The 19,969-nt window shown below is 41.4% G+C and overlaps 1 protein-coding gene, 1 long non-coding RNA gene and 1 pseudogene across 3 annotated transcripts; all 3 read right to left on the bottom strand.

Annotated features, from left to right (window-relative positions):
* Nucleotides 1-2,140: 2,140 nt before the first annotated feature.
* LOC147986140 (uncharacterized) lies at nucleotides 2,141-2,999 on the bottom strand (annotated as a pseudogene).
* An 8,160-nt stretch (nucleotides 3,000-11,159) lies between these two features.
* LOC125537439 (uncharacterized) lies at nucleotides 11,160-12,288 on the bottom strand. The gene is made up of 2 exons (XR_015615180.1): nucleotides 11,923-12,288; nucleotides 11,160-11,616 (listed from the first exon to the last, which is right to left on the bottom strand). It is a non-coding gene; the product is annotated as an uncharacterized LOC125537439 (long non-coding RNA).
* Nucleotides 12,289-13,087: 799 nt separating this feature from the next.
* Nucleotides 13,088-17,106, bottom strand: LOC125539024 (ribonuclease MRP protein subunit POP4). Of its 2 annotated transcripts, none has more exons than XM_087544495.1 (9): nucleotides 16,789-17,106; nucleotides 16,219-16,386; nucleotides 16,030-16,121; nucleotides 15,886-15,959; nucleotides 15,534-15,796; nucleotides 15,305-15,373; nucleotides 14,187-14,245; nucleotides 13,989-14,090; nucleotides 13,088-13,524 (listed from the first exon to the last, which is right to left on the bottom strand). In XM_087544495.1, exons 2-9 carry the CDS (start codon nucleotides 16,368-16,370, stop codon nucleotides 13,388-13,390), a joined length of 948 nt encoding a protein of 315 aa, XP_087400621.1. In that variant the 5' UTR covers nucleotides 16,371-16,386; nucleotides 16,789-17,106; the 3' UTR covers nucleotides 13,088-13,387. The 2 variants fall into 2 exon arrangements, with proteins under 2 accessions (XP_087400621.1, XP_048558335.1); XM_048702378.2 differs by having other exon boundaries at nucleotides 16,030-16,074; nucleotides 16,160-16,386; nucleotides 16,789-17,105.
* Nucleotides 17,107-19,969: the final 2,863 nt, after the last annotated feature.

The following is a 19,969-nucleotide window of genomic DNA, read 5'->3' as shown; positions in this document are numbered from 1 at the left end:
ATTCAACCACACCTGGAAACTTAATATCTGCAACAAAGTGTTTAGTAGCAAAGTAATATGATAGTAGTGGTAACGGTAGCAAAAGGTAATGATAGTAATAGCAACGGAAAAGTAAATAAGAGAAGAACAACATATGGAAAGCTCGTAGGCAATGGATCAGTGATAGAGAATTATGCCGGATGTGGTTCATCATGTAACATTCATAACCAAGGGTGACACAGAACTACCTCCAATTCATCAATGTAATGTAGGCATGTATTCCGAATATAGTCATACGTGCTTATGGAAAAGAACTTGCATGACATCTTTTGTCCTACCCTCCCGTGGCAGCAGGGTCCTAGCGGAAACTAAGGGATATTAAGGCCTCCTTTTAATAGAGTACAGGACCAAAGCATTAACACATAGTGAATACATGAACTCCTCCAACTACGGTCATCACTGGTAAGTATCCCGATTATTGTCACTTCGGGGTTAACGGATCATAACACATAATAGGTGACTATAGACTTGCAAGATAGGATCAAGAACTCTCATATATTGATGAAAACACAATAGGTTCAGATCTGAAATCATGGCACTCGGGCCCTAGTGACAAGCATTAAGCATAGCAAAGTCATAGCAACATCAATCTCAGAACATAGTGGATACTAGGGATCAAACCCTAACAAAACTAACTCGATTACATGATAAATCTCATCCAACCCATCACCGTCCAGCAAGCCTACAATGGAATTACTCACGCACGGCGGTGAGCATCATGAAATTGGTGGTGGAGGAAGGTTGATGATGATGATGGTGACGGATTCCCCTCTCCGGGTCCCCGAACGGACTCCGGATCAGCCCTCCCGAGAGGTTTTTGGGCTTGGCGGCGGCTCCGTATCGTAAAACACGATGAATCCTTCTCTCTTATTTTTTTCTCTCCGAAACCAAATATATAGAGTTGGAGTTGAGGTTGGAGGAGCTACAGGGGGCCCACGATGTAGGGGGCGTGCCCTAGAGGGGCAGGCGCGCCCCCACCCTCATGGACAGGTGGTGGGCCCCCTGGTCTTCATCTTTTGCAAGGATTTTTTATTATTTCCAAATAGATGCTTCGTGAAGTTTCAGGTCATTCCGAGAACTTTTGTTTCTGCACATAAATAACACCATGGCAATTCTGCTGAAAACAGCGTCAGTCCGGGTTAGTTCCATTCAAATCATGCAAGTTAGAGTCCAAAACAAGGGCAAAAGTGTTTGGAAAAGTAGATACGACAGAGACGTATCAAGGAGCACCGTTTTCCGTCCAAACGCCGCCCCTGCGAGGACTAAAACTTTATCTATCTACTTGCGAGAGCCGAGATACTAGGATTCTCCTCCCCGCCATCGGCCGCTGGAATGGCAGGCGGAGGGGAGGTGAATCCACGGGCTCGTCGGTGAAGATCGAGGGAAGGAAGCCTTTCCCAAGTCGCCTTGAGAGAGAGGAAAAAAAGCAACACACACCTTATTATTTGCTTAAAGCTCTTTGACCTAATAGACATGATAAACAAGCTTAGGAAATTTATCATTTGTTTAAAGTTCTCGTTACCTCTGACCTATCTCGAATAGAAACAAGCACAAAAATATTCATCATCTATACCAATATAAAAAGACCCAAAGGGGCAGATCCAATTAATCTCGGCCATCAAATCATGTCAATCCAACGACCTAGACTGTTTCAATGTTGAGCGCTCAACACGTTTAGCGTGCAGTTAATTTCAAGCCAAATATAGTGTTAATCATATAATAACACGCAAATGATATCTTACTTAATATCCGCATGCACTTAATATGCTTCCAAATTAACATGCATTGCACGTACACATTAACTAGTTCCTGTAAGTATCTCATGGGCTCTTACCCACCAAAGGACCAAGCTCATAACCAAAGAATTCTTGGCTACTGACCCAATAGAGATGCGATGACTTCAAGTCACTAGCTAGCTGTACCACATGTACCCAAGTCGTCTATAAGGTGCAATCCTCCCTGTTCCTCATCTTACTTCTATGTATTGGTATTGTTCATTCATTCCCGTGTAGTGCATTATTTTCTAGTATACCCGATTCCAGCACAAAAGCAAATATCACCAAGTAAACATATCCATTCAGTGCAGGATTACACAATACTGTTAATTGCTCAACGATGCAGGCAACACAGCCCAAGTCACCTTAACTAAAATTGAGGCGGTCTCGAGATTTAGTTGATGGCTGGCGTGTCTATTTAACTTAGCTTTGAAGGAACAATTGTGTTCAATATTATAGTTACAGCCTTTGTGACCAACCTTGAACTTCAAATTCATCAGCGTATCCCATGTGACAGCAATCACAAAGCTTCCTAAGCCACAGGACTCACTAATATTTCCACTGAAGAGCTGGAATTCTTTATTCATCTCCAGAAGAGCAATAGAACTGAGAGATAAATCAAAGCCAGTCTGCACTTTTGATATGATAACATGTACTGTGGCCTCAACTGAATTATGAACAAGCGCAAAAGACGTATCAACTGCACCATAGTTTCCAACAATGCGGTCTCCATGACATGAGTAAACCGTCAAATTCTGAGATTCCATCAATCAGTTGTAAATCATCCTCTTCGTTCTCCCCATTCTTGATCCTCATGTCAAACTCAAGTAGCACATCAAATATCAACAGGATGGTTCTCTTAGGACCATTCATTTCATTTAGAGAACCCTGTTGCACGATGAAGGGATCATCCCTGCTACGATTGAAAACATAATTGAGTCTTAGATCAACTTCATCGTGTGCTGCTATATGTCCATATAAATGTATTGAGCCACTGTTGATAGGAGCTTTAGCTAACTTCATTGAGAAGATCTGCATCACGTTACGTGGCATTTCATATGCACGCGTTGGCTCCAACCGAGTCTCTGTCCGGTCGGTGATATCAAAAAAGAAATTATGTTCCCAATAAGCCGCTCTCTTGTATATAGCACCATCACGGTGGCCGCTCCCTGAAATTATCGGCATGTAACATATATCTTGATACGTCTCCAACGTATCTATAATTTTTGATTGTTCCATGCTATTATATTATCTGTTTTGGATATTTAATGGGCTTTAATATGCTCTTTTATATTATTTTTGGGACTAACCTATTAACCGGAGGCCCAGTGCCAGTTTTTTTTGCCTATTTCTGTGTTTCACAGAAAAGGAATATCAAACGGACCAAACGGAACAAGACCTTCGCGGGGATCTTTCTTGGAACAAACGCAATCCAGGAGACTTGGAGTGGAAGTTAGAGACGCAACGAGGTGGCCACGAGGTAGGAGGGGGCGCCCAGGGGGTAGGCACGCCCCCACCCTCATGGGCCCCTCATAGCTCCACCGATGTACTTCTTTCACCTATATATACTCTTATACCATAAAAACATCCAGGGGAGCCACGAAACCACTTTTCCACCGCCGCAACCTTCTGTACCCATGAGATCCCATCTTGCGGCCTTTTCCGACGATCTGCCGGAAGGGGATTCGATCACAGAGGGCTTCTACATCAACATCATAGCCTCTCCGATGATGTGTGAGTAGTTTACCACAGACCTTCGGGTCCATAGTTATTAGCTAGATGGCTTCTTCTCTCTTTGGTTCTCTATACAACGTTCTCCTCGATGTTCTTGGAGATCTATTTGATGTAATATTCTTTTGCGGTGTGATTGCCGAGATCCGATGAATTGTGGATTTATGATCAAGTTTATCTATGAACAATATTTGGTTCTTCTCTGAATTCTTATATGCATGATTTGATATCTTTGCAAGTCTCCTCGAATTATCGGTTTAGTTTGGCCTACTAGATTGATCTTTCTTGCAATGGGAGCAGTGCTTAGCTTTGGGTTCAATCTTGCGGTGTCCTTTCCCAGTGACAGTAGGGGCAGTAAGGCACATATTGTATTGTTGCCATCGAGGATAAAAATATGAGGTTTATATCATATTGCTTGAGTTTTTATCCCTCTACATCATGTCATCTTGCCTAAAGCATTACTCCGTTCTTATGAACTTAATACTCTAGATGCATGCTGGATAGCGGTCGATGTGTGGAGTAATAGTAGTAGCTGCAGAATCGTTTCGGTCTACTTAACACGGACGTGATGCCTATATTTCATAATCATTGCCTAGATATTCTCATAACTATGCGCTCTTCTATCAATTGCTCGACAGTAATTTGTTCACCCACAGTAATACTTGCTATCATGAGAGAAGCCACTAGTGAAACTATGGCCCACAGGTCTATTTTATATCATATAAGTTTCCGATCTACAATTCTAGTTTACTATTTATTTTATTTTGCAATCTTTACTTTTCAATCTATACAACAAAAATACCAAAATTATTTATCTTATTATCTTTATCGAATCTCACTTTTGCAAGTGGCCATGAAGGGATTGACAACCCTTTATCGCGTTGGTTGCTAGGTTCTTGATTGTTTGTGCAGGTACTAGGCGATGTAGTATCCTACTGGATTGATACCTTGGTTCTAAAAAAACCAAGGGAAATACTTACGCTACTTTGCTGCATCACCCTTTCCTCTTCAAGGGAAAACCAACACATGCTCAAGAGGTAGCAAGAAGGATTTCTGGCGCCGTTGCCGGGGAGATCTACGCTCAAGTCAAGACATACCAAGTACCCATCACAAACTCTTCTCCCTTGCATTACATTATTTGCCATTTGCCTCTCGTTTTCCTCTCCCCACTTCACCTTTGCCGTTTTATTCGCCCCTTTTTTCCGTTCTTCTCTTTTTCGCTCGCTTCTTGTGTGATTGTGTGTTGGATCGATTGTTTGTCAGGATGACTCAAGATAATACTAAATTATGTGACTTTTCCAATACCAACAACAATGATTTTATTAGCACTCCGATTGCTCCTATTACTGATGCTGAATCTTGTGAAATTAATGCTGCTTTGTTGAATTTTGTCATCAAAGATCAATTTTCTGGCCTTCCTAGTGAAGATGCCGCTACCCATCTAAACAACTTTGTTGATTAGTGTGATATGCAAAATAAGAAAGATGTGGATAATGATATTGTTAAATTGAAGCTATTTCTGTTTTCTCTTAGAGATCGTGCTAAAACTTGGTTCTCTTCTTTGCCTAAAAAAAGTATTGATTCATGGAATAAGTGCAAAGATGCTTTTATATCTAAGTATTTTCCTCCTGCTAAGATCATCTCTCTTAGAAACGATATTATGAATTTTAAGCAACTTGATCATGAGCATGTTGCGCAAGCTTGGGAGAGGATGAAATTAATGATACGTAATTGCCCTACATATGGTTTGAATTTATGGATGATTATACAAAAAAATTATGCCGGATTGAATTTTGCTTCTAGAAATCTTTTACATTCTGCCGCGGGAGGCACTTTTATGGAAATCAATTTAGGAGAAGCTACTAAACTACTAGATAATGTTATGGTTAATTATTCTCAATGGCATACTGAAAGATCCACTAGTAAAAAGGTTCATGCGATTGAAGAGATTAATGTTTTGAGTGGAAAGATGGATGAACTTATGAAATTTCTTGCTAATAAGAGTGTTTCTTCTGATCCTAATGATATGGCTTTGTCCGCTTTGATTGAGAATAATAATGAATATATGGATGTGAATTTTGTTGGTAGGAACAATTTTGGTAACAATGCTTATAGATGAAACTTTAATTCTAGGCCGTTCCCTAGTAATTCCTCTAACAATTATGATAATTCCTACAACAACTCTTATGGAAATTTTAATAAGATGCTCTCTGATTTTGAGACTAGTGTTAAAGAATTTATGAATTCGCAAAATAATTTCAATGCTTTGATTGAAGAAAAATTGCTTAAAATTGATGAGTTGGCTAGGAACGTGGATAGAATTTCTCTTGATGTTGATTCTTTGAAACTTAGATCTATTCCACCTAAGCATGATATCAATGAGTCTCTCAAGGCCATGAGAATTTCCATTGATTAGTGCAAAGAAAGAACCACTAGGATGCGTGCTAAAAAAATTGCTTTGTGAAAGCGTGTTTTTCTAGTTTTCACGATAATAAAGATGTAGATCTAAAAGTGATTGATGTGTCTCCTATTAAATCTTTGTTTTCCAATATGAATATTGATAAAGATGGGACTAGAGATGAGTCAACTTTAGTTAGAAGGCGTCCCAATGATTTGGAGTTTTTAGATCTTGATGCTAAAACTAATAAAAGTGGGATTGACGAGGTCAAAACTTTACATAGCAATGAACCCACTATTTTGGATTTTAAGGAATTTAATTATGATAATTGCTCTTTGATAGATTGTATTTCCTTATTGCAATCCGTGTTAAATTCTCCTCATGCTTATGATCAAAATAAGGCTTTTATTAAACATATCGTTGATGCTTTAATGCAATCTTATGAAGAAAAGCTTGAACTAGAAGTTTCTTTCCCTAGAAAACTTTATGATGAGTGGGAACCTACTATATTAAAATTAAGATCAAAGATGATGAATGCTATGCTTTATGTGATTTGGGTGCTAGTGTTTCCACGATTCCAAAAACTTTGTGTGATGTGTTAGGTTTCCGTGAAATTGATGATTGTTCTTTAAATTTGCACCTTGTGGATTCCACCATAAGAACCCTATGGGAAGGATTAATGATATTCTTATTGTTGCAATTAGGAATTATGTGCCCGTAGATTTCATTGTTCTTAATATAGATTGCAATCCTGCATGTCCTATTATTCTTGGCAGACCTTTCCTTAAAACGATTGGTGCAATTATTGACATGAAAGAAGAGCCATTTATGGATTGCATACCAAAGATGACAATACCTAGATCTATTATTGCTTTTATACCTAACTAGGGGCGTTAAACGATAGCGCTTGTTGGGAGGCAACCCAATTTTATTTTTGTTCCTGTTTAGTAATAAATAAATCATCTATCCTCTGTTATGATTATGTTTTTTATGTTTTAATTAATTTTTGTGCCAAGTAAAGCCTTTAGGATCTTCTTGGGTGATTGTTGTTTGATCTTGCTGAAAAAAACAGAAAGTATGCGCTCACAAAAATATTTTTAATTTTTTACCAGAGAGCGATAAAATACCAATTCCAACTGAAGTAGATCAATATACAAATTATTTAGGTTTTTCTATTTTTTCAGAATTTTGAGAGTTAAAGAAGTATTCGAACTATCTAGATTGCTACACGATGTTCTGTTTTTGGCAGATTCTGTTTTCGCGTGTTGTTTGATTATTTTGATGAATCTATGGCTAGTATCGGGGGGTATGAACCATAGAGAAGTTCGAATACAGTAGGTTTAACACCAATATAAATAAAGAATGAGTTCATTCCAGTACCTTAAAGTGGTGGTTTGTTTTCTTATACTAACGGAGTTCATGAGATTTTCTGTTGAGTTTTGTGTTGTGAAGTTTTCAAGTTTTTGGGTAAAGATTTTTGGAATAAGGAGTGGCAAGAGCCTAAGCTTGGGGATGCCCAAGGCACCCCAAGGTAAAATTCAAGGACAACCAAAAGCCTAAGCTTGGGGATGCCCCCGAAGGCATCCTCTCTTTCGTCTTCTTCTGTTGGTAACTTTACTTGAGGCTATATTTTTATTCACCACATGATATGTGTTTTGCTTGGAGCGTCTTGTATGATTTGAGTCTTTGCTTTTTAGTTTACCACAATCATCCTTGCTGTACACACCTTTTTGGAGAGACACACATAAATCGGAATTTATTAGAATACTCTATGTGCTTCACTTATATCTTTTGAGCTAGATAATTTTGCTCTAGCGCTTCACTTATATCTTTTTAGAGCACGGTGGTGGTTCTATTTTATAGAAATTTTTGATCTCTCATGCTTCACTTATATTATTTTGAGAGTCTTTTAAAGCATGGTAATTTGCTTTGGTTATGAAATTAGTCCTAATATGGTAGGCATCCAAGATGGGTATAATAAAAACTTTCATATAGAGTGCATTGAATACTATGAGAAGTTTGATACTTGATGATTGTTTTGAGATATGAAGATGGTGATATTAGAGTCATGCTAGTTGAGTATTTGTGAATTTGAGAAATACTTGTGTTGAGGTTTTCAAGTCCCGTAGCATGCACGTATGGTAACCGTTGTGTAACAAATTTGAAGCATGAGGTGTTTCTTTGATTGTCCTCCTTATGAGTGGCGGTCGGGGACGAGCGATGGTCTTTTCCTACCAATCTATCCCCCTAGGAGCATGCACGTAGTGCTTGGTTTTGATACTTGTAGATTTTTGCAATAAGTATGTGAGTTCTTTATGACAAATGTTGAGTCCATAGATTATACGCACTCTCACCCTTCCATCATTGCTAGCCTCTTCGGTACCGTGCATTGCCCTTTCTCACCTCAAGAGTTGGTGCAAACTTCGTCGGTGCATCCAAACCCCATGATATGATACGCTCTATCACACATAAGCCTCCTTATATCTTCCTCAAAACAGCCACCATACCTACCTATTATGGCATTTTCATAGCCATTTCGAGATATATTGCCATGCAACTTTCCACCGTTCCGTTTATTATGACACACTTCATCATTGTCATATTGCCTTGCATGATCATGTAGTTGACATCGTATTTGTGGCAAAGCCACCGCTCATATTTTTTATACATGTCACCCTTGAATCATTGCATATCCCGGTACATCGCCGGAGGCATTCATATAGAGTCATATTTTGTTCTAGTATCGAGTTGTAATTTTTGAGTTGTAAATAAATAGAAGTGTGATGATCATTATTATTAGAGCATTGTCCCGTGTGAGGAAATAAAAAATATATAAAGGCCAAATAAAAAAAGGCTAAAAAATAAGAGAAAATGAGAGAAGGGACAATGTTACTATCCTTTTTCTACACTTGTACTTCAAAGTAGCACCATGATCTTCATGATAGAGAGTCTCTTATTTTGTCACTTTCATATACTAGTGGAAATTTCCATTATAGAACTTGGCTTGTATATTCCAACAATGGGCTTCCTCAAAATGCCCTAGGTCTTCGTGAGCAAGAAAGTTGGATGCACACCCATTTAATTTCTTTTGTTGAGCTTTCATACATTTATATCTCTAGTGCATATGTTGCATGGCAATCTCTACTCCTCGCATTGACATCAATTGATGGGCATCTCCATAGCCCGTTGATTAGTCGCGTTGATGTGAGACTTTTTTCCCTTTTTTGTCTTCTCCACACAACCTCCATTATCATATTTTGTTCCACCTATAGTGCTATCTCCATGGCTCACGCTCATGTATTGCGTGAAAGTTGAAAAAGTTTGAGAATACTAAAGTATGAAACAATTGCTTGGCTTGCCATCGGGGTTGTGCATGATAGGAGCATTTTGTGTGACGAAAATAAAGCATGGCCAAACTATATAATTTTGTAGGGATGAGCTTTCTTTGGCTATGTTATTTTGAGAAGACATAATTTCTTGGTTAGTATGCTTGAAGTATTATTATTTTATGTCAATATTAAACTTTTGTCTTGAATCTTTAAGATCTGAATATTCATGCCACAATAAAAAAATTACATTGAAAACTATGTTAGGAAGCATTCCACATCAAAAATTCTGTTTTTACCATTTACCTACTCGAGGACGAGCAGGAATTAAGCTTGGGGATGCTGATAGGTCTCCAACGTATCTATAATTTTTTTTATTGTTCCATGCTATTATATTATCTGTTTGGATGTTTAATAGGCTTTAATAGGCTCTTTTATATTATTTTTGGGACTAACCTATTAACCGGAGGCCCAGTGTCAGTTTCTGTTTTTTTGCCTATTTCAGTGTTTCGCAGAAAAGGAATATCAAACGGAATCCAAATGGAACGAAACCTTCGCGAGGATTTTTCTTGGAACAAACGCAATCCAGGAGACTTGGAGTGGAAGTCCGAGACGCAACAAGGTGGCCACGAGGTAGGAGGGCGCCCCCCAGTCTCGTGGGCCCCACGGAGCTCCACCAACGTACTTGTTTCGCCTATATATACTCTTATACCCTAAAAACATCCAGGGGAGCCACGAAACCACTTTTCCACCGCCGCAACCTTCTGTACCCGTGAAATCCCATCTTGAGGCCTTTTCCGGCAATCTGCCGAAGGGGGATTCGATCACGGAGGACTTCTACATCAACACCATAGCCTCTCCGATGATGTGTTAGTAGTTTACCACAGACCTTCGAGTCCATAGTTATTAGCTAGATGACTTCTTCTCTCTATTTGGTTCTCAATACAAAGTTCTCCTCGAGTTCTTGGAAATCTATTTAATGTAATACTCTTTTGCAGTGTGTTTGCCGAGATCCGATGAATTTGTGGATTTATGGTCAAGATTATTTATGAACAATATTTGGTTCTTCTCTGAATTCTTATATGCATGATTTGTTATCTTTGCAAGTCTCTTCGAATTATCGGTTTAGTTTGGCCTACTAGATTGATCTTTCTTGCAATGGGAGAAGTGCTTAGCTTTGGGTTCAATCTTGGTGTCATTTCCCAATGACAGTAGGGGCAGCAAGGCACGTATTGTATTGTTGCCATCGAGGATAAAAAGATGAGGTTTATATCATATTGCTTGAGTTTATCCCTCTACATCATGTCATCTTGCCTAAATCATTACTCTATTCTTATGAATACTCTAGATGCATGATGGATAGTGGTCGATGTGTGAAGTAATAGTAGTAGATGCAGAATCGTTTCGGTCTACTTAACACGGATGTGATGCCTATATTTCATAATCATTCCCTAAATATTCTCATAACTATGCGCTCTTCTATCAATTGCTCGGCAGTAATTTGTTCACCCACCGTAATACATGTTATCATGAGAGAAGCTACTAGTGAAACCTATTGCCCCCGGATCTATTTTATATCATATAAGTTTCCGATCTACAATTCTAGTTTACTATTTATTTTATTTTGCAATCTTTACTTTTCAATCTATACGACAAAAATACCAAAAATATTTATCTTATTATCTTTATCAGATCTCACTTTTACAAGTGGTCGTGAAGGGATTGACAACCCTTTATCATGTTGGTTGCAAGGTTCTTGATTGTTTGTGTAGGTACTAGGTGACTTGCGTGTAGTCTCTTACTGAATTGATACCTTGGTTCTAAAAACTGAGGAAAATACTTACGCTACTTTGATGCATCGTCCTTTCCTCTTAAAAAAAAACCAACGCATGTTTAAGAGGTAGCATATCTTCAGTTAAACTAGCCTCTGCTGCATTATTAGTCTTCCTCTCATTCACGCCATGTATGAAGAATTGGCGCAGCCAATTCAGTGTACTCTTCTCAAGGAAAAGACAATCAAGATGTTGATTTCGATAGGCCCGTGCTAAAGCCTTGAGTGGAGCATCGCCTCGCGCAAGTGCTGGAAACCAGCAGCGAGGCAGAGTAGAGGCAACCCTGCTGACGCTTCGAGTAATCGAGCGTGAGAGGATTTGCATCTCAACCGCCTCCAATCTCCCCTCTTATGCCTATACTTATCAAATTCAAATCACTACTATGCAGAGACAAAATAATGCACATATCCCTCCGCCGCCGCAAAATAGCCGTCGCGCAGTCTGCCAATACTCAGAACTATGGGCATTAATTCTCCAAAATCAGCTTTTGAGAAACTTCCCCCAAAATCAGCTTCCTGCAAAATCACCCAGAATCAGCTGCCGAGTTCTTTTCTAAGATTGTGGTCTGAGATTATGGGATGAGTTGTGTGTTAAAATGTCTGTAATGTCCCTGAACTAAAAATATGTGTTGAATTGCTAAGACTTACAGTAGTTGTTTTAGAAAATTTATATCGAATATGAGCATGAAAACGAGCATACATCCGTTCAGCCATCAAGCAAATCATCTACTCCTACCAAACAAAAAACGTCCATCCATTTTCCATGTACAGAGAAAGAGAAGAACTAGGAACATAAACGAACAAGAAGGAATAGAGCTGCACCCAGAACAGAACAGAGAAGACAGAGAGGGGATGAGAGCTCAGCCTAGGCGACGGCCCGAGCAAACTCCGGCGAGGCGGCGTCGGGTGTCGAGGCCAGCGGCCGAGGCGGAGTAGCGGCTGAGGGCCTCGAGGCGAGCAAGCGGGGAAGGAGTGGCCGGGGCGGAGCAACGGCTGCGGGCCTCGAAGCGAGCGGGCGGGCGAGAGCAGCGGCTTCAGGCGAGCGGGAGGGGCGGGCTGTCGGGCGGCGCGGCGGCGGCGGCGGCCCTGTAACCCTATCGCGAGCGCGAGTGTGGAGGTGGGGGATCGAGCGAAGGAGAGGGACGAGTCGTGCGACTCGTTTTTCTGGGCGCGGCCGGCCACCGCCCACCAGTGGCAGTTCTTTGGTAATTTGCCTCTCAAATAGGGGTACTATCTTAAGTCGAAACGTTTTGTTTTGTGGGAGCGTCCAGAATCGTCAGAAGCGAGGTCTCCAGACGATTTTCGATTGCACTACTGATTCCGGCGATTTTCAAATGATTTTGGATAATCAGATCCAGTTCTTTTGAGCTTTCGATTTTTCAGACCCAGATTGGCCGTTTTGATTTTTCAGACCCAGATTGGCCGCACTAGCAACGGTGGATAACTGGCATGTGCACATGACCTATAGAATTCACACATCTAGCATGCCTCGCCACATCGTTTTTTTACCATACACTGGCTGCTGGTTTGCGTAGACGGGAAAATTTCAGGTGATACCAAAACTTAGGTGATACCGTGATATGGATTTCTCAGCCGTTGGATTTCAAATTCGACGGACATCTAAAGAGCTATTGTACCTGCGCATAATTTTGAGATTCTCCGATGGCTTTTCTGCAAAATGTTTAGTAGCTTACCCTCGGCGATTTATGTACCGAATGAGGGCGTTTAATAACAGCACCGAAAACCCCCTGCGTCTATCTATTGTATAACTAAAAATAGCGTAGCGTCTTCTTCCACGCCGGAGTCCTTCCCACGGCAAGGGATCCGCCGTGACCAGTTTCATCCTGCACCGGTGCCGCCGCTCCAGCCACAGCTCACAGGTTATGGTTTCAGCGCTGCAATACACGCCTGCTTGGCTAGGCTAGCGAACGAGGCAACACATTAGCAACGCGACACCCAAACTTTCACCCGACCAGTAACATAAACATCAACTGGTCACCTGTGATTGATAAAAAAAATCTCCGATAAAGACCTGTTATTGATCATGGTATGGTAGTTCCTATCCTACAAGGATGCAGCTTGCACAAGAAGCGTGTTCGAATTTATGGCGTCTTTGCCGGGAGTGGAGTGACAGGCTTACAACGTGGAGCAACAAAAACTGCCAAGTGCTAAGCAATGAAGGGATAGACTGACGTTAATCAACAGAAACAACAACCAAGCAAGAAAAACTGTAGCAGTTCCTCTCGGCAAAATTTGTCAGAAAACAGAGTCTAACAGGCTCGAAACTCTATCTGATCAGTGATTGCGCACGCTGCAGACGCTGGCTTTCCTTCAACTTCTCCTTTGGCGACAGTTTGTCGCCGATCAGTGTAACCTTCCAGCAATCAGCTTGGAGGACGAAAACTGACCCAGCTTTCGGCACAACTGCAGGTTTCAAAGTGAGCTTCTTAGAAAGCAATCCCATCAGGTCTGCAGTAACTAATACTAGAATTCATGAATGCAAACAACATGGTATAATGGCAAGAACCAGCCTATGGGGAGAGCAGTTCCGTTGAGTGAGTAAGATACAATGTTCTGAGCAACAAGCTGAACAACCATGTCTGCTTGTATTTCTGGCATATAAAATATTCAAGTGTGGACCTCACGGGAAAAACCAGAATGTGTTCCATATGGATGGAGAGTTGCAGTAAGATTATTTAGTACGATCAATGGGAAAAGGAGGTATCGTATTAGCAGTAGAAAAGAAAAGCCGACAAAGGATTGTAACAGCCATCACCCAGAACAAGAAAAAAGATTGTAAAAGATATGCTCTCAAGGAAACTATAAATCACTTCATCCAAGCCTGTTCAAAACATTGATTAGGAAGTGGGATAGTAAGTACTCCGTACCTCGGAAGCGGTTGTCCTCTGATATAATTCCAAAAGTCTCTGCAGTGTCCCGAATCATGATGCCACTTACACCTTGATATGAGGCTGCTTTGCATTGTGCCACTGGGAATGGGCAAAAGAATAACATAAAAACAATGACAGAATAAATACAGGCAGTCTAATAATCCAGTATGCAACTATGTCAAGTATATGAATCACCTATTATAAGGGCCCCATGAAGATCTGCTGAAAGGAGGTTTTCAGACAATTGCTTTTTCCTATGGAGAAAACAGGTAACATCAATACCTCATACATTGTACTGAAAATGCATAATAAAAGGTTAGCCCAAGTCTGGGAAAGGTTAAGCTGATTACATTTCTTGAATTTTAGTGCTCAAATTTTCAAAAAAAAAAACTTTCAGAACTCTATTTACCAAACTTAAATACAACAACTTAGTTAAGCTATTATCTAATGCAATCAGGCGCATATCAAATAATTTAGTCTCTACACTTTCTGTAGAAATATCATTTTTGGGTGGGCTTGATTTTATTAACAGCATAAAGCCTATGTGTTACTGTACTGTGATCATAAGTCAAAACAAACTGATAATCACAGAGTAGCACAAATGCACCAATATAACATTACAGTCATAGAATCCTTCAAAAATAGAGACCAATTAAAAACGGTCTAAAAACAATTAGGTCATATATGTAAAACTTTGTTGTGCAAATTGCCAGAGTTTACAAATTCTTGCGCATAATACTAAATTGTGTAACAAAAAGTAGTGCTTTTTACCAGGGCCTTAACTCTGACTGACCCAATCTGGGAGTTGACAACCCACTCGTGGGTGCCACCGTGCCAATTAGGCATGAGGTGACTTTAAAAATGTGGGTCCACCTTTAGGAGTGATCCAATTTAGTTGTTTTCTCATAAGACATGGAAATGATCACAAAGATCTGCAGACATGTAACTAATCTTCACCGGGGTTAACAACGTCTAGAACATGTTGTTTATGACTAGTCAGCATACTTTGCCAGCATGTACGTATTTACGAGTCAATCAGTTCATGCGTGTAGACAAAGTGGCATGATCACGAGTCTACATGTTTGGCCGCTCAGGTAAGGACCATGGGGAAAATGCGTTATTTTTTAAACATAATCTGGTACTATGCACAAACATTTGCAAATCCTCCTAGTTTGCACTACAAGCGTCGAATTAAATGGTAACAACAAAGTATTAATCACAAGCTTTTTATCTTTCCTTGCAAAAGCAAATAGTGTGTAGATGGAAACGAGGCCTGAAAGTAACAGAAAGGAAAGATAGTGAGGGATCCATACGGGGTGCTTTTTGTAAGCTCTCGCATATACTCTTTCCACATTTCATGCATTGGCTTATAGAGGTCAAACCTGCAAGAATAAGAATCACATGTAAAAACTGCATAAACTCCAAAGATACCACATGTGGGGATTTTTGGAAGGATATATACATGTATCATTCATATCATATAAAAACGCGATGATAGAAGAAGAAACTTATATCTGCACACTAATCTTGAACAAGAATTACCTGCGGAATGTATCATGTAAATCAAATGACCCACATTTCTTATGTTGCTTCAGTGACATGTGTCTTTTTGATCGCTTTGAGTGGGTCAACAAAGACTGTGATTGTGCATCCACTAATATAGGACCCCTTTGAACATAGTTATCCAAAAGAATCCCTCTATCCAGCTTTAACTTTTTGGATCCCTTGGCGATTCTTCCGGCTTCTCCACCTTTCTGAATTATGTCATATACAACACTGTGAACTATGTCCGTGCTGTCGAGATCCTACACCAGTTCACCCAAAAAATATTAAAGGTTATTTCAACCAATATAAGTTAAATTTGAGAGCCATAACGCATATCATGGGATCTTACCGAATAGTCATCTTGGGACAAATTTTCATGGAGAACAAATGAAAGCTCAGAGTATATAGGGTTGACTTCTCCACCTAAAAGGTAAAAAAAGTTACCTGTTAATTTTGGAACACAGCCACACGAACATACAAGACATGGATTTACCTGAGGAACCAGAAGTGTTTTGTTGATGACTGGAATTTCCTTGAGCTGAGGAGCAGCAGCAGTATGAGAAAAACTGGTGACATATAAAATCTGCATCAATGGAACGGAGAATGGTGAACAAAATAAAAACCTCTAAATGTAGGGAGCTGGGCAGAAGTTCGAGAAGGAGTGAATTTGGGAGTTTTTCCTTTAATCCGTGCATCAAACTTGGGCTTGGGGGTACTATCTTTGTTCTTCGGGCACTTAGGCTGTTCATCTTTCAGCTTCTTAGCTTTAGCTGCTGCATACCGTTGTTGAATGGCTTCTAAGGTCCGTTTCTTCTGATCAGAAATAGTTGACATTGATCCTACGCCAGATCTGAGATTAAAGCAAGTTAAAAGCAGTGGTGGAGCCAGGAACAAATCATAGGGTGTGCCACCTTAAAAAATCAACATCACACGAGTAATACAAAATTGCCCAAAAGAGCAATATAAATAGTTTAATCAAGTCTCACAACATTAGAGTTCACTATATATGTTTGAAATTTGCAACTACCAACTACTCCCTCTGTTGTACTAAATCAGCGACACTTGATATGGAACGGAGGGAGCTCCGAACCTGAACACTGAAGTAATACTGAAAGTCTGAAAGAGTAGTTTCTACAATCACACTAACCAGTGGCGGAGCCACGATTGAACATTTAAATCATCTATGCACTGTGACAATAAGACAATGCATACATCAATTCACCAAAGACAAAACTACCGGCAAGAAAATTACCAGCGATTGGAGGGGCGCCGCGGCGGAAGTAGGCAGCAGCAGGCAACACACAGCTGGCGGCGGAAGAATCACGGGGCCGGGGCGCAGCGGAGGAGGCCCTTGTCGCCTCGTCGGCTGTTCTGCTCGTCGCCGCCGCGGGGGGAGGGGGGGTGGGCACGGCGCACCGCACAAGCCAACAGAAGCAGTGCAGCACGGCCAGGCTGCACGAGGCACGGCGACCGGAGCGGGGAAAGGCCGGGAACGGGATGACGGCGACGGCGGCGGGCGGTGTGCGTTGGGTCGTGGAGCTCGTGCTGGGCCTGGGCTGGGCTGGCTGTATAGGTGAGACTTAAAAAAGTCCTGCGCCCAAGCCTGGGCCTTGGGTGCCGGGGGCCAGCTCCGCCCCCGACACTACACGCCCTTGTCTCAACCCCTCAAAAAAAAAGTTAGTACACACCCCTAAAGAAAACTAGTCAGTACACTAGTTACCTTAAGATTCTCACAATATATATACTCCCTCCGTTCCATAATAATTATTATTATTATGGAACAGAGGAAGTTCCTAAAAATTCGTTAGAATTAGATTCAGACTGTTATGTTTGGCCTTTGAAACCCTGGGACATCACCCGCAAAAAATAAAGAACCCTGGGACATAAAAGCTCTTCTATCATACATTCATAAAGCTGGGATGTTTCTCTCTCAAAAAGAGTTATCTTGAGTTGGTTCTAAAAAGAAAATTACCACGAGCTAGTTCTAAAAAAAACTCGAGTGAATGGAACGAAACTACTATTGTGCTCATACCCAAAGTCAAAAACCCAGAGAAGGTCACTGAGTTTAGGCCTATAAGCCTTTGTAATGTTTTATACAAGTTGATCTCAAAGGTATTTGCAAATCGGCTCAAGGAAATCCTGCCTGAAATCATCTCGCCAACACAGTCAGCATTTGTCCCCGGTCGGATGATCACCGATAACGTGCTCCTGGCATATGAAATCACTCACCTGATGCATAAACGGAAGGGAGGGCGCAAGGGACTGGTGGCAGTGAAGCTTGATATGAGCAAAGCGTACGATCGCGTTGAGTGGGGCTTTCTAGAACGGGTCATGATCAAAATGGGTTTCGCTGGTGCACCTGATTATGAAGTGCGTTAGATCAGTTTCATACAGGGTAAAGATTAATAGGAGTTTGTCAGAAGTGATCACCCCAGGCAGAGGACTCCGGCAAGGGGATCCGTTATCACCGTACCTCTTTATAATGTGTGCGGAGGCTTTCTCTGCTATGTTGTACCAAGCGGAGCAGGAGGGCTCTATCCAGGGGGTTCAGATATGTCGTGGAGCTCCAAAGATAAACCACCTTTTTTGCGGACGATTCGCGAATTGTTATGAAGGCAACAGTGGAGGGGGCAGCCAAACTGCAGCAAATTTTAGCTCTTTATGAGGATCAATCCGGCCAAATGATTAATAAGGAGAAGTCTAATGCCATGTTCAGTAAAGGAACCAGTGTAAACACACGGGGGGCTGTCCTGGCTGGCCTTGGCATAGCAGTAGAGTCCTTTAATCAGCGATATCTGGGACTACCAGTTCACATTGGAGCATCCAGGAGTAAGGAATTTGAATATTTGAAACAGAAGATTTGGCAAAGGATTCAAGGGTGGAAGGAAAAGCTGCCATCGAAGGCGGGGAAAGAGGTCTTGATCAAGGCTGTAGCTCAGGCGATACCCACGTACGCAATGTCGTGTTTTGATCTCACAAAGCAACTTTGCGAAGAGATCAGCGCACTTATTGCCCGGTACTGGTGGAGCCAACAAGATAAAAGCCGATGTCATTGGATAAGCTGGGAACGAATGACGAAATCGAAGAAGGATGGAGGACTTGGGTTCAGAGATCTGCATATTTTTAATCTGGCCATGTTGTCTAGGCAGGGGTGGCGATTACTCGAGGCTCCGGATACACTATGTGCGCAAGTACTGAAGGCTCGCTACTACCCAAACTGTTCTCTTCTTGAGGCGACAGAAAGAGAGGGTATTTCTTATACCTGGAGAAGCATACTGAAGGGGGTTAATCTGCTCAAGGAAGGAATTGTTTGGCGGGTGGGGTCGGGTGATAACATCAAAGTGTGGGAGGATCCGTGGATTCCTCGAGGAGATACTAGAAAGCCAACATCAGTAAGAGGGAACACAATTATTACACATGTTTCTGAACTAATGGACCCGGTTAGGGAAACCTGGGATGAGCAGTTAATAAGGGACCTTTTCAATGAAGATGATGTGTCGCATATCCTCGCTATCTCGGTGCGACCGGATATGGACGATTTTGTAGCATGGCACTATGACCCCAAAGGAAAATTCTCTGTAAAAGGGGCGTATCATGTCGGTATCCGGATAAGAGATGCAAGAAATGGCAATGATGCAGGCCCATCATTGAGTCAGGGAAGGGGAGAGGATAAATGGCAAAGATTGTGGAACCTGGAGATGCCAGGGAAGGTGCGTATTTTTCTGTGGAGGTTTGCGCATAATAGCTTGCCCCTCCGTATGAATATTAAACGAAAAAGGGTGAACTTGGATACAAGATGCCCAGTGTGTGGCCGGCTGGATGAGGATGGTGGTCATCTGTTCATAAAATGCAAAGCTGTCAAGCAAGTTTGGAGAGGATTGGAGCTAGAGGATACAAGAAGTGCTCTGTTGGAGTGCACTGGGCGAGGAGAGGTGTTTGATCACATATGGACCTTGGATAATAGTAAGCGAGATACTTCCCTTATCCTGCTATGGGAATGGTGGTCAGTGAGAAACAAGGTAAATGCAGGAGAGACGATGAGGTGCACTGACAATATCTGCTATACTATCCGACAGTATCTTCATGAATTTAGTAAAAGTGTTATGAAGCCTGTACAAGTGCCTCCCCAGGACAAGGTTACGTGGAAGCGACCCCCACCTGATGTCGTTAAAGTCAATTTTGATGCATCCTATCATGCGGACACAGGGAGAGGAGCATGGGGGTGTGTTGCTCGTACTGACCAAGGTGAATTTCTGGCAGCAAAGGCCGGCACACTTGAGCATCTTACAGGGCCTCTACATGCAGAAGCTTTGGCATGTGTGCTAACTACTGAAGCAAGTGCAGAACTGGGCATCCACAGGGTGATTCTTGAGTCTGATTCCCAAGTGCTTGTCCATGCAATCAATTCTGGTGAATATGAACGAGCTCTGATC

The sequence above is a fragment of the Triticum urartu genome, chromosome 2A, assembly GCF_056163025.1.
Source record: "Triticum urartu cultivar PI428250 chromosome 2A, HENAU_Tu73, whole genome shotgun sequence".
Lineage (NCBI taxonomy): Eukaryota > Viridiplantae > Streptophyta > Magnoliopsida > Poales > Poaceae > Triticum > Triticum urartu.
This window is presented reverse-complemented; position numbering and strand designations above follow the sequence as displayed.

Bases quoted from the DNA above. Each gene is read 5' to 3' on its own strand.
- LOC125539024 (XM_048702378.2), bottom strand. From the start codon at position 16,370: ATGTCAACTATTTCTGATCAGAAGAAACGGACCTTAGAAGCCATTCAA. The intron at 15,374-15,533 runs GTAATTCTTGTT...TTATTCTTGCAG, and splicing joins TTACATGATACATTCCGCAG to GTTTGACCTCTATAAGCCAA. The intron at 14,246-15,304 runs GTATGGATCCCT...TTTTCTCCATAG, and splicing joins GAGCTTACAAAAAGCACCCC to GAAAAAGCAATTGTCTGAAA.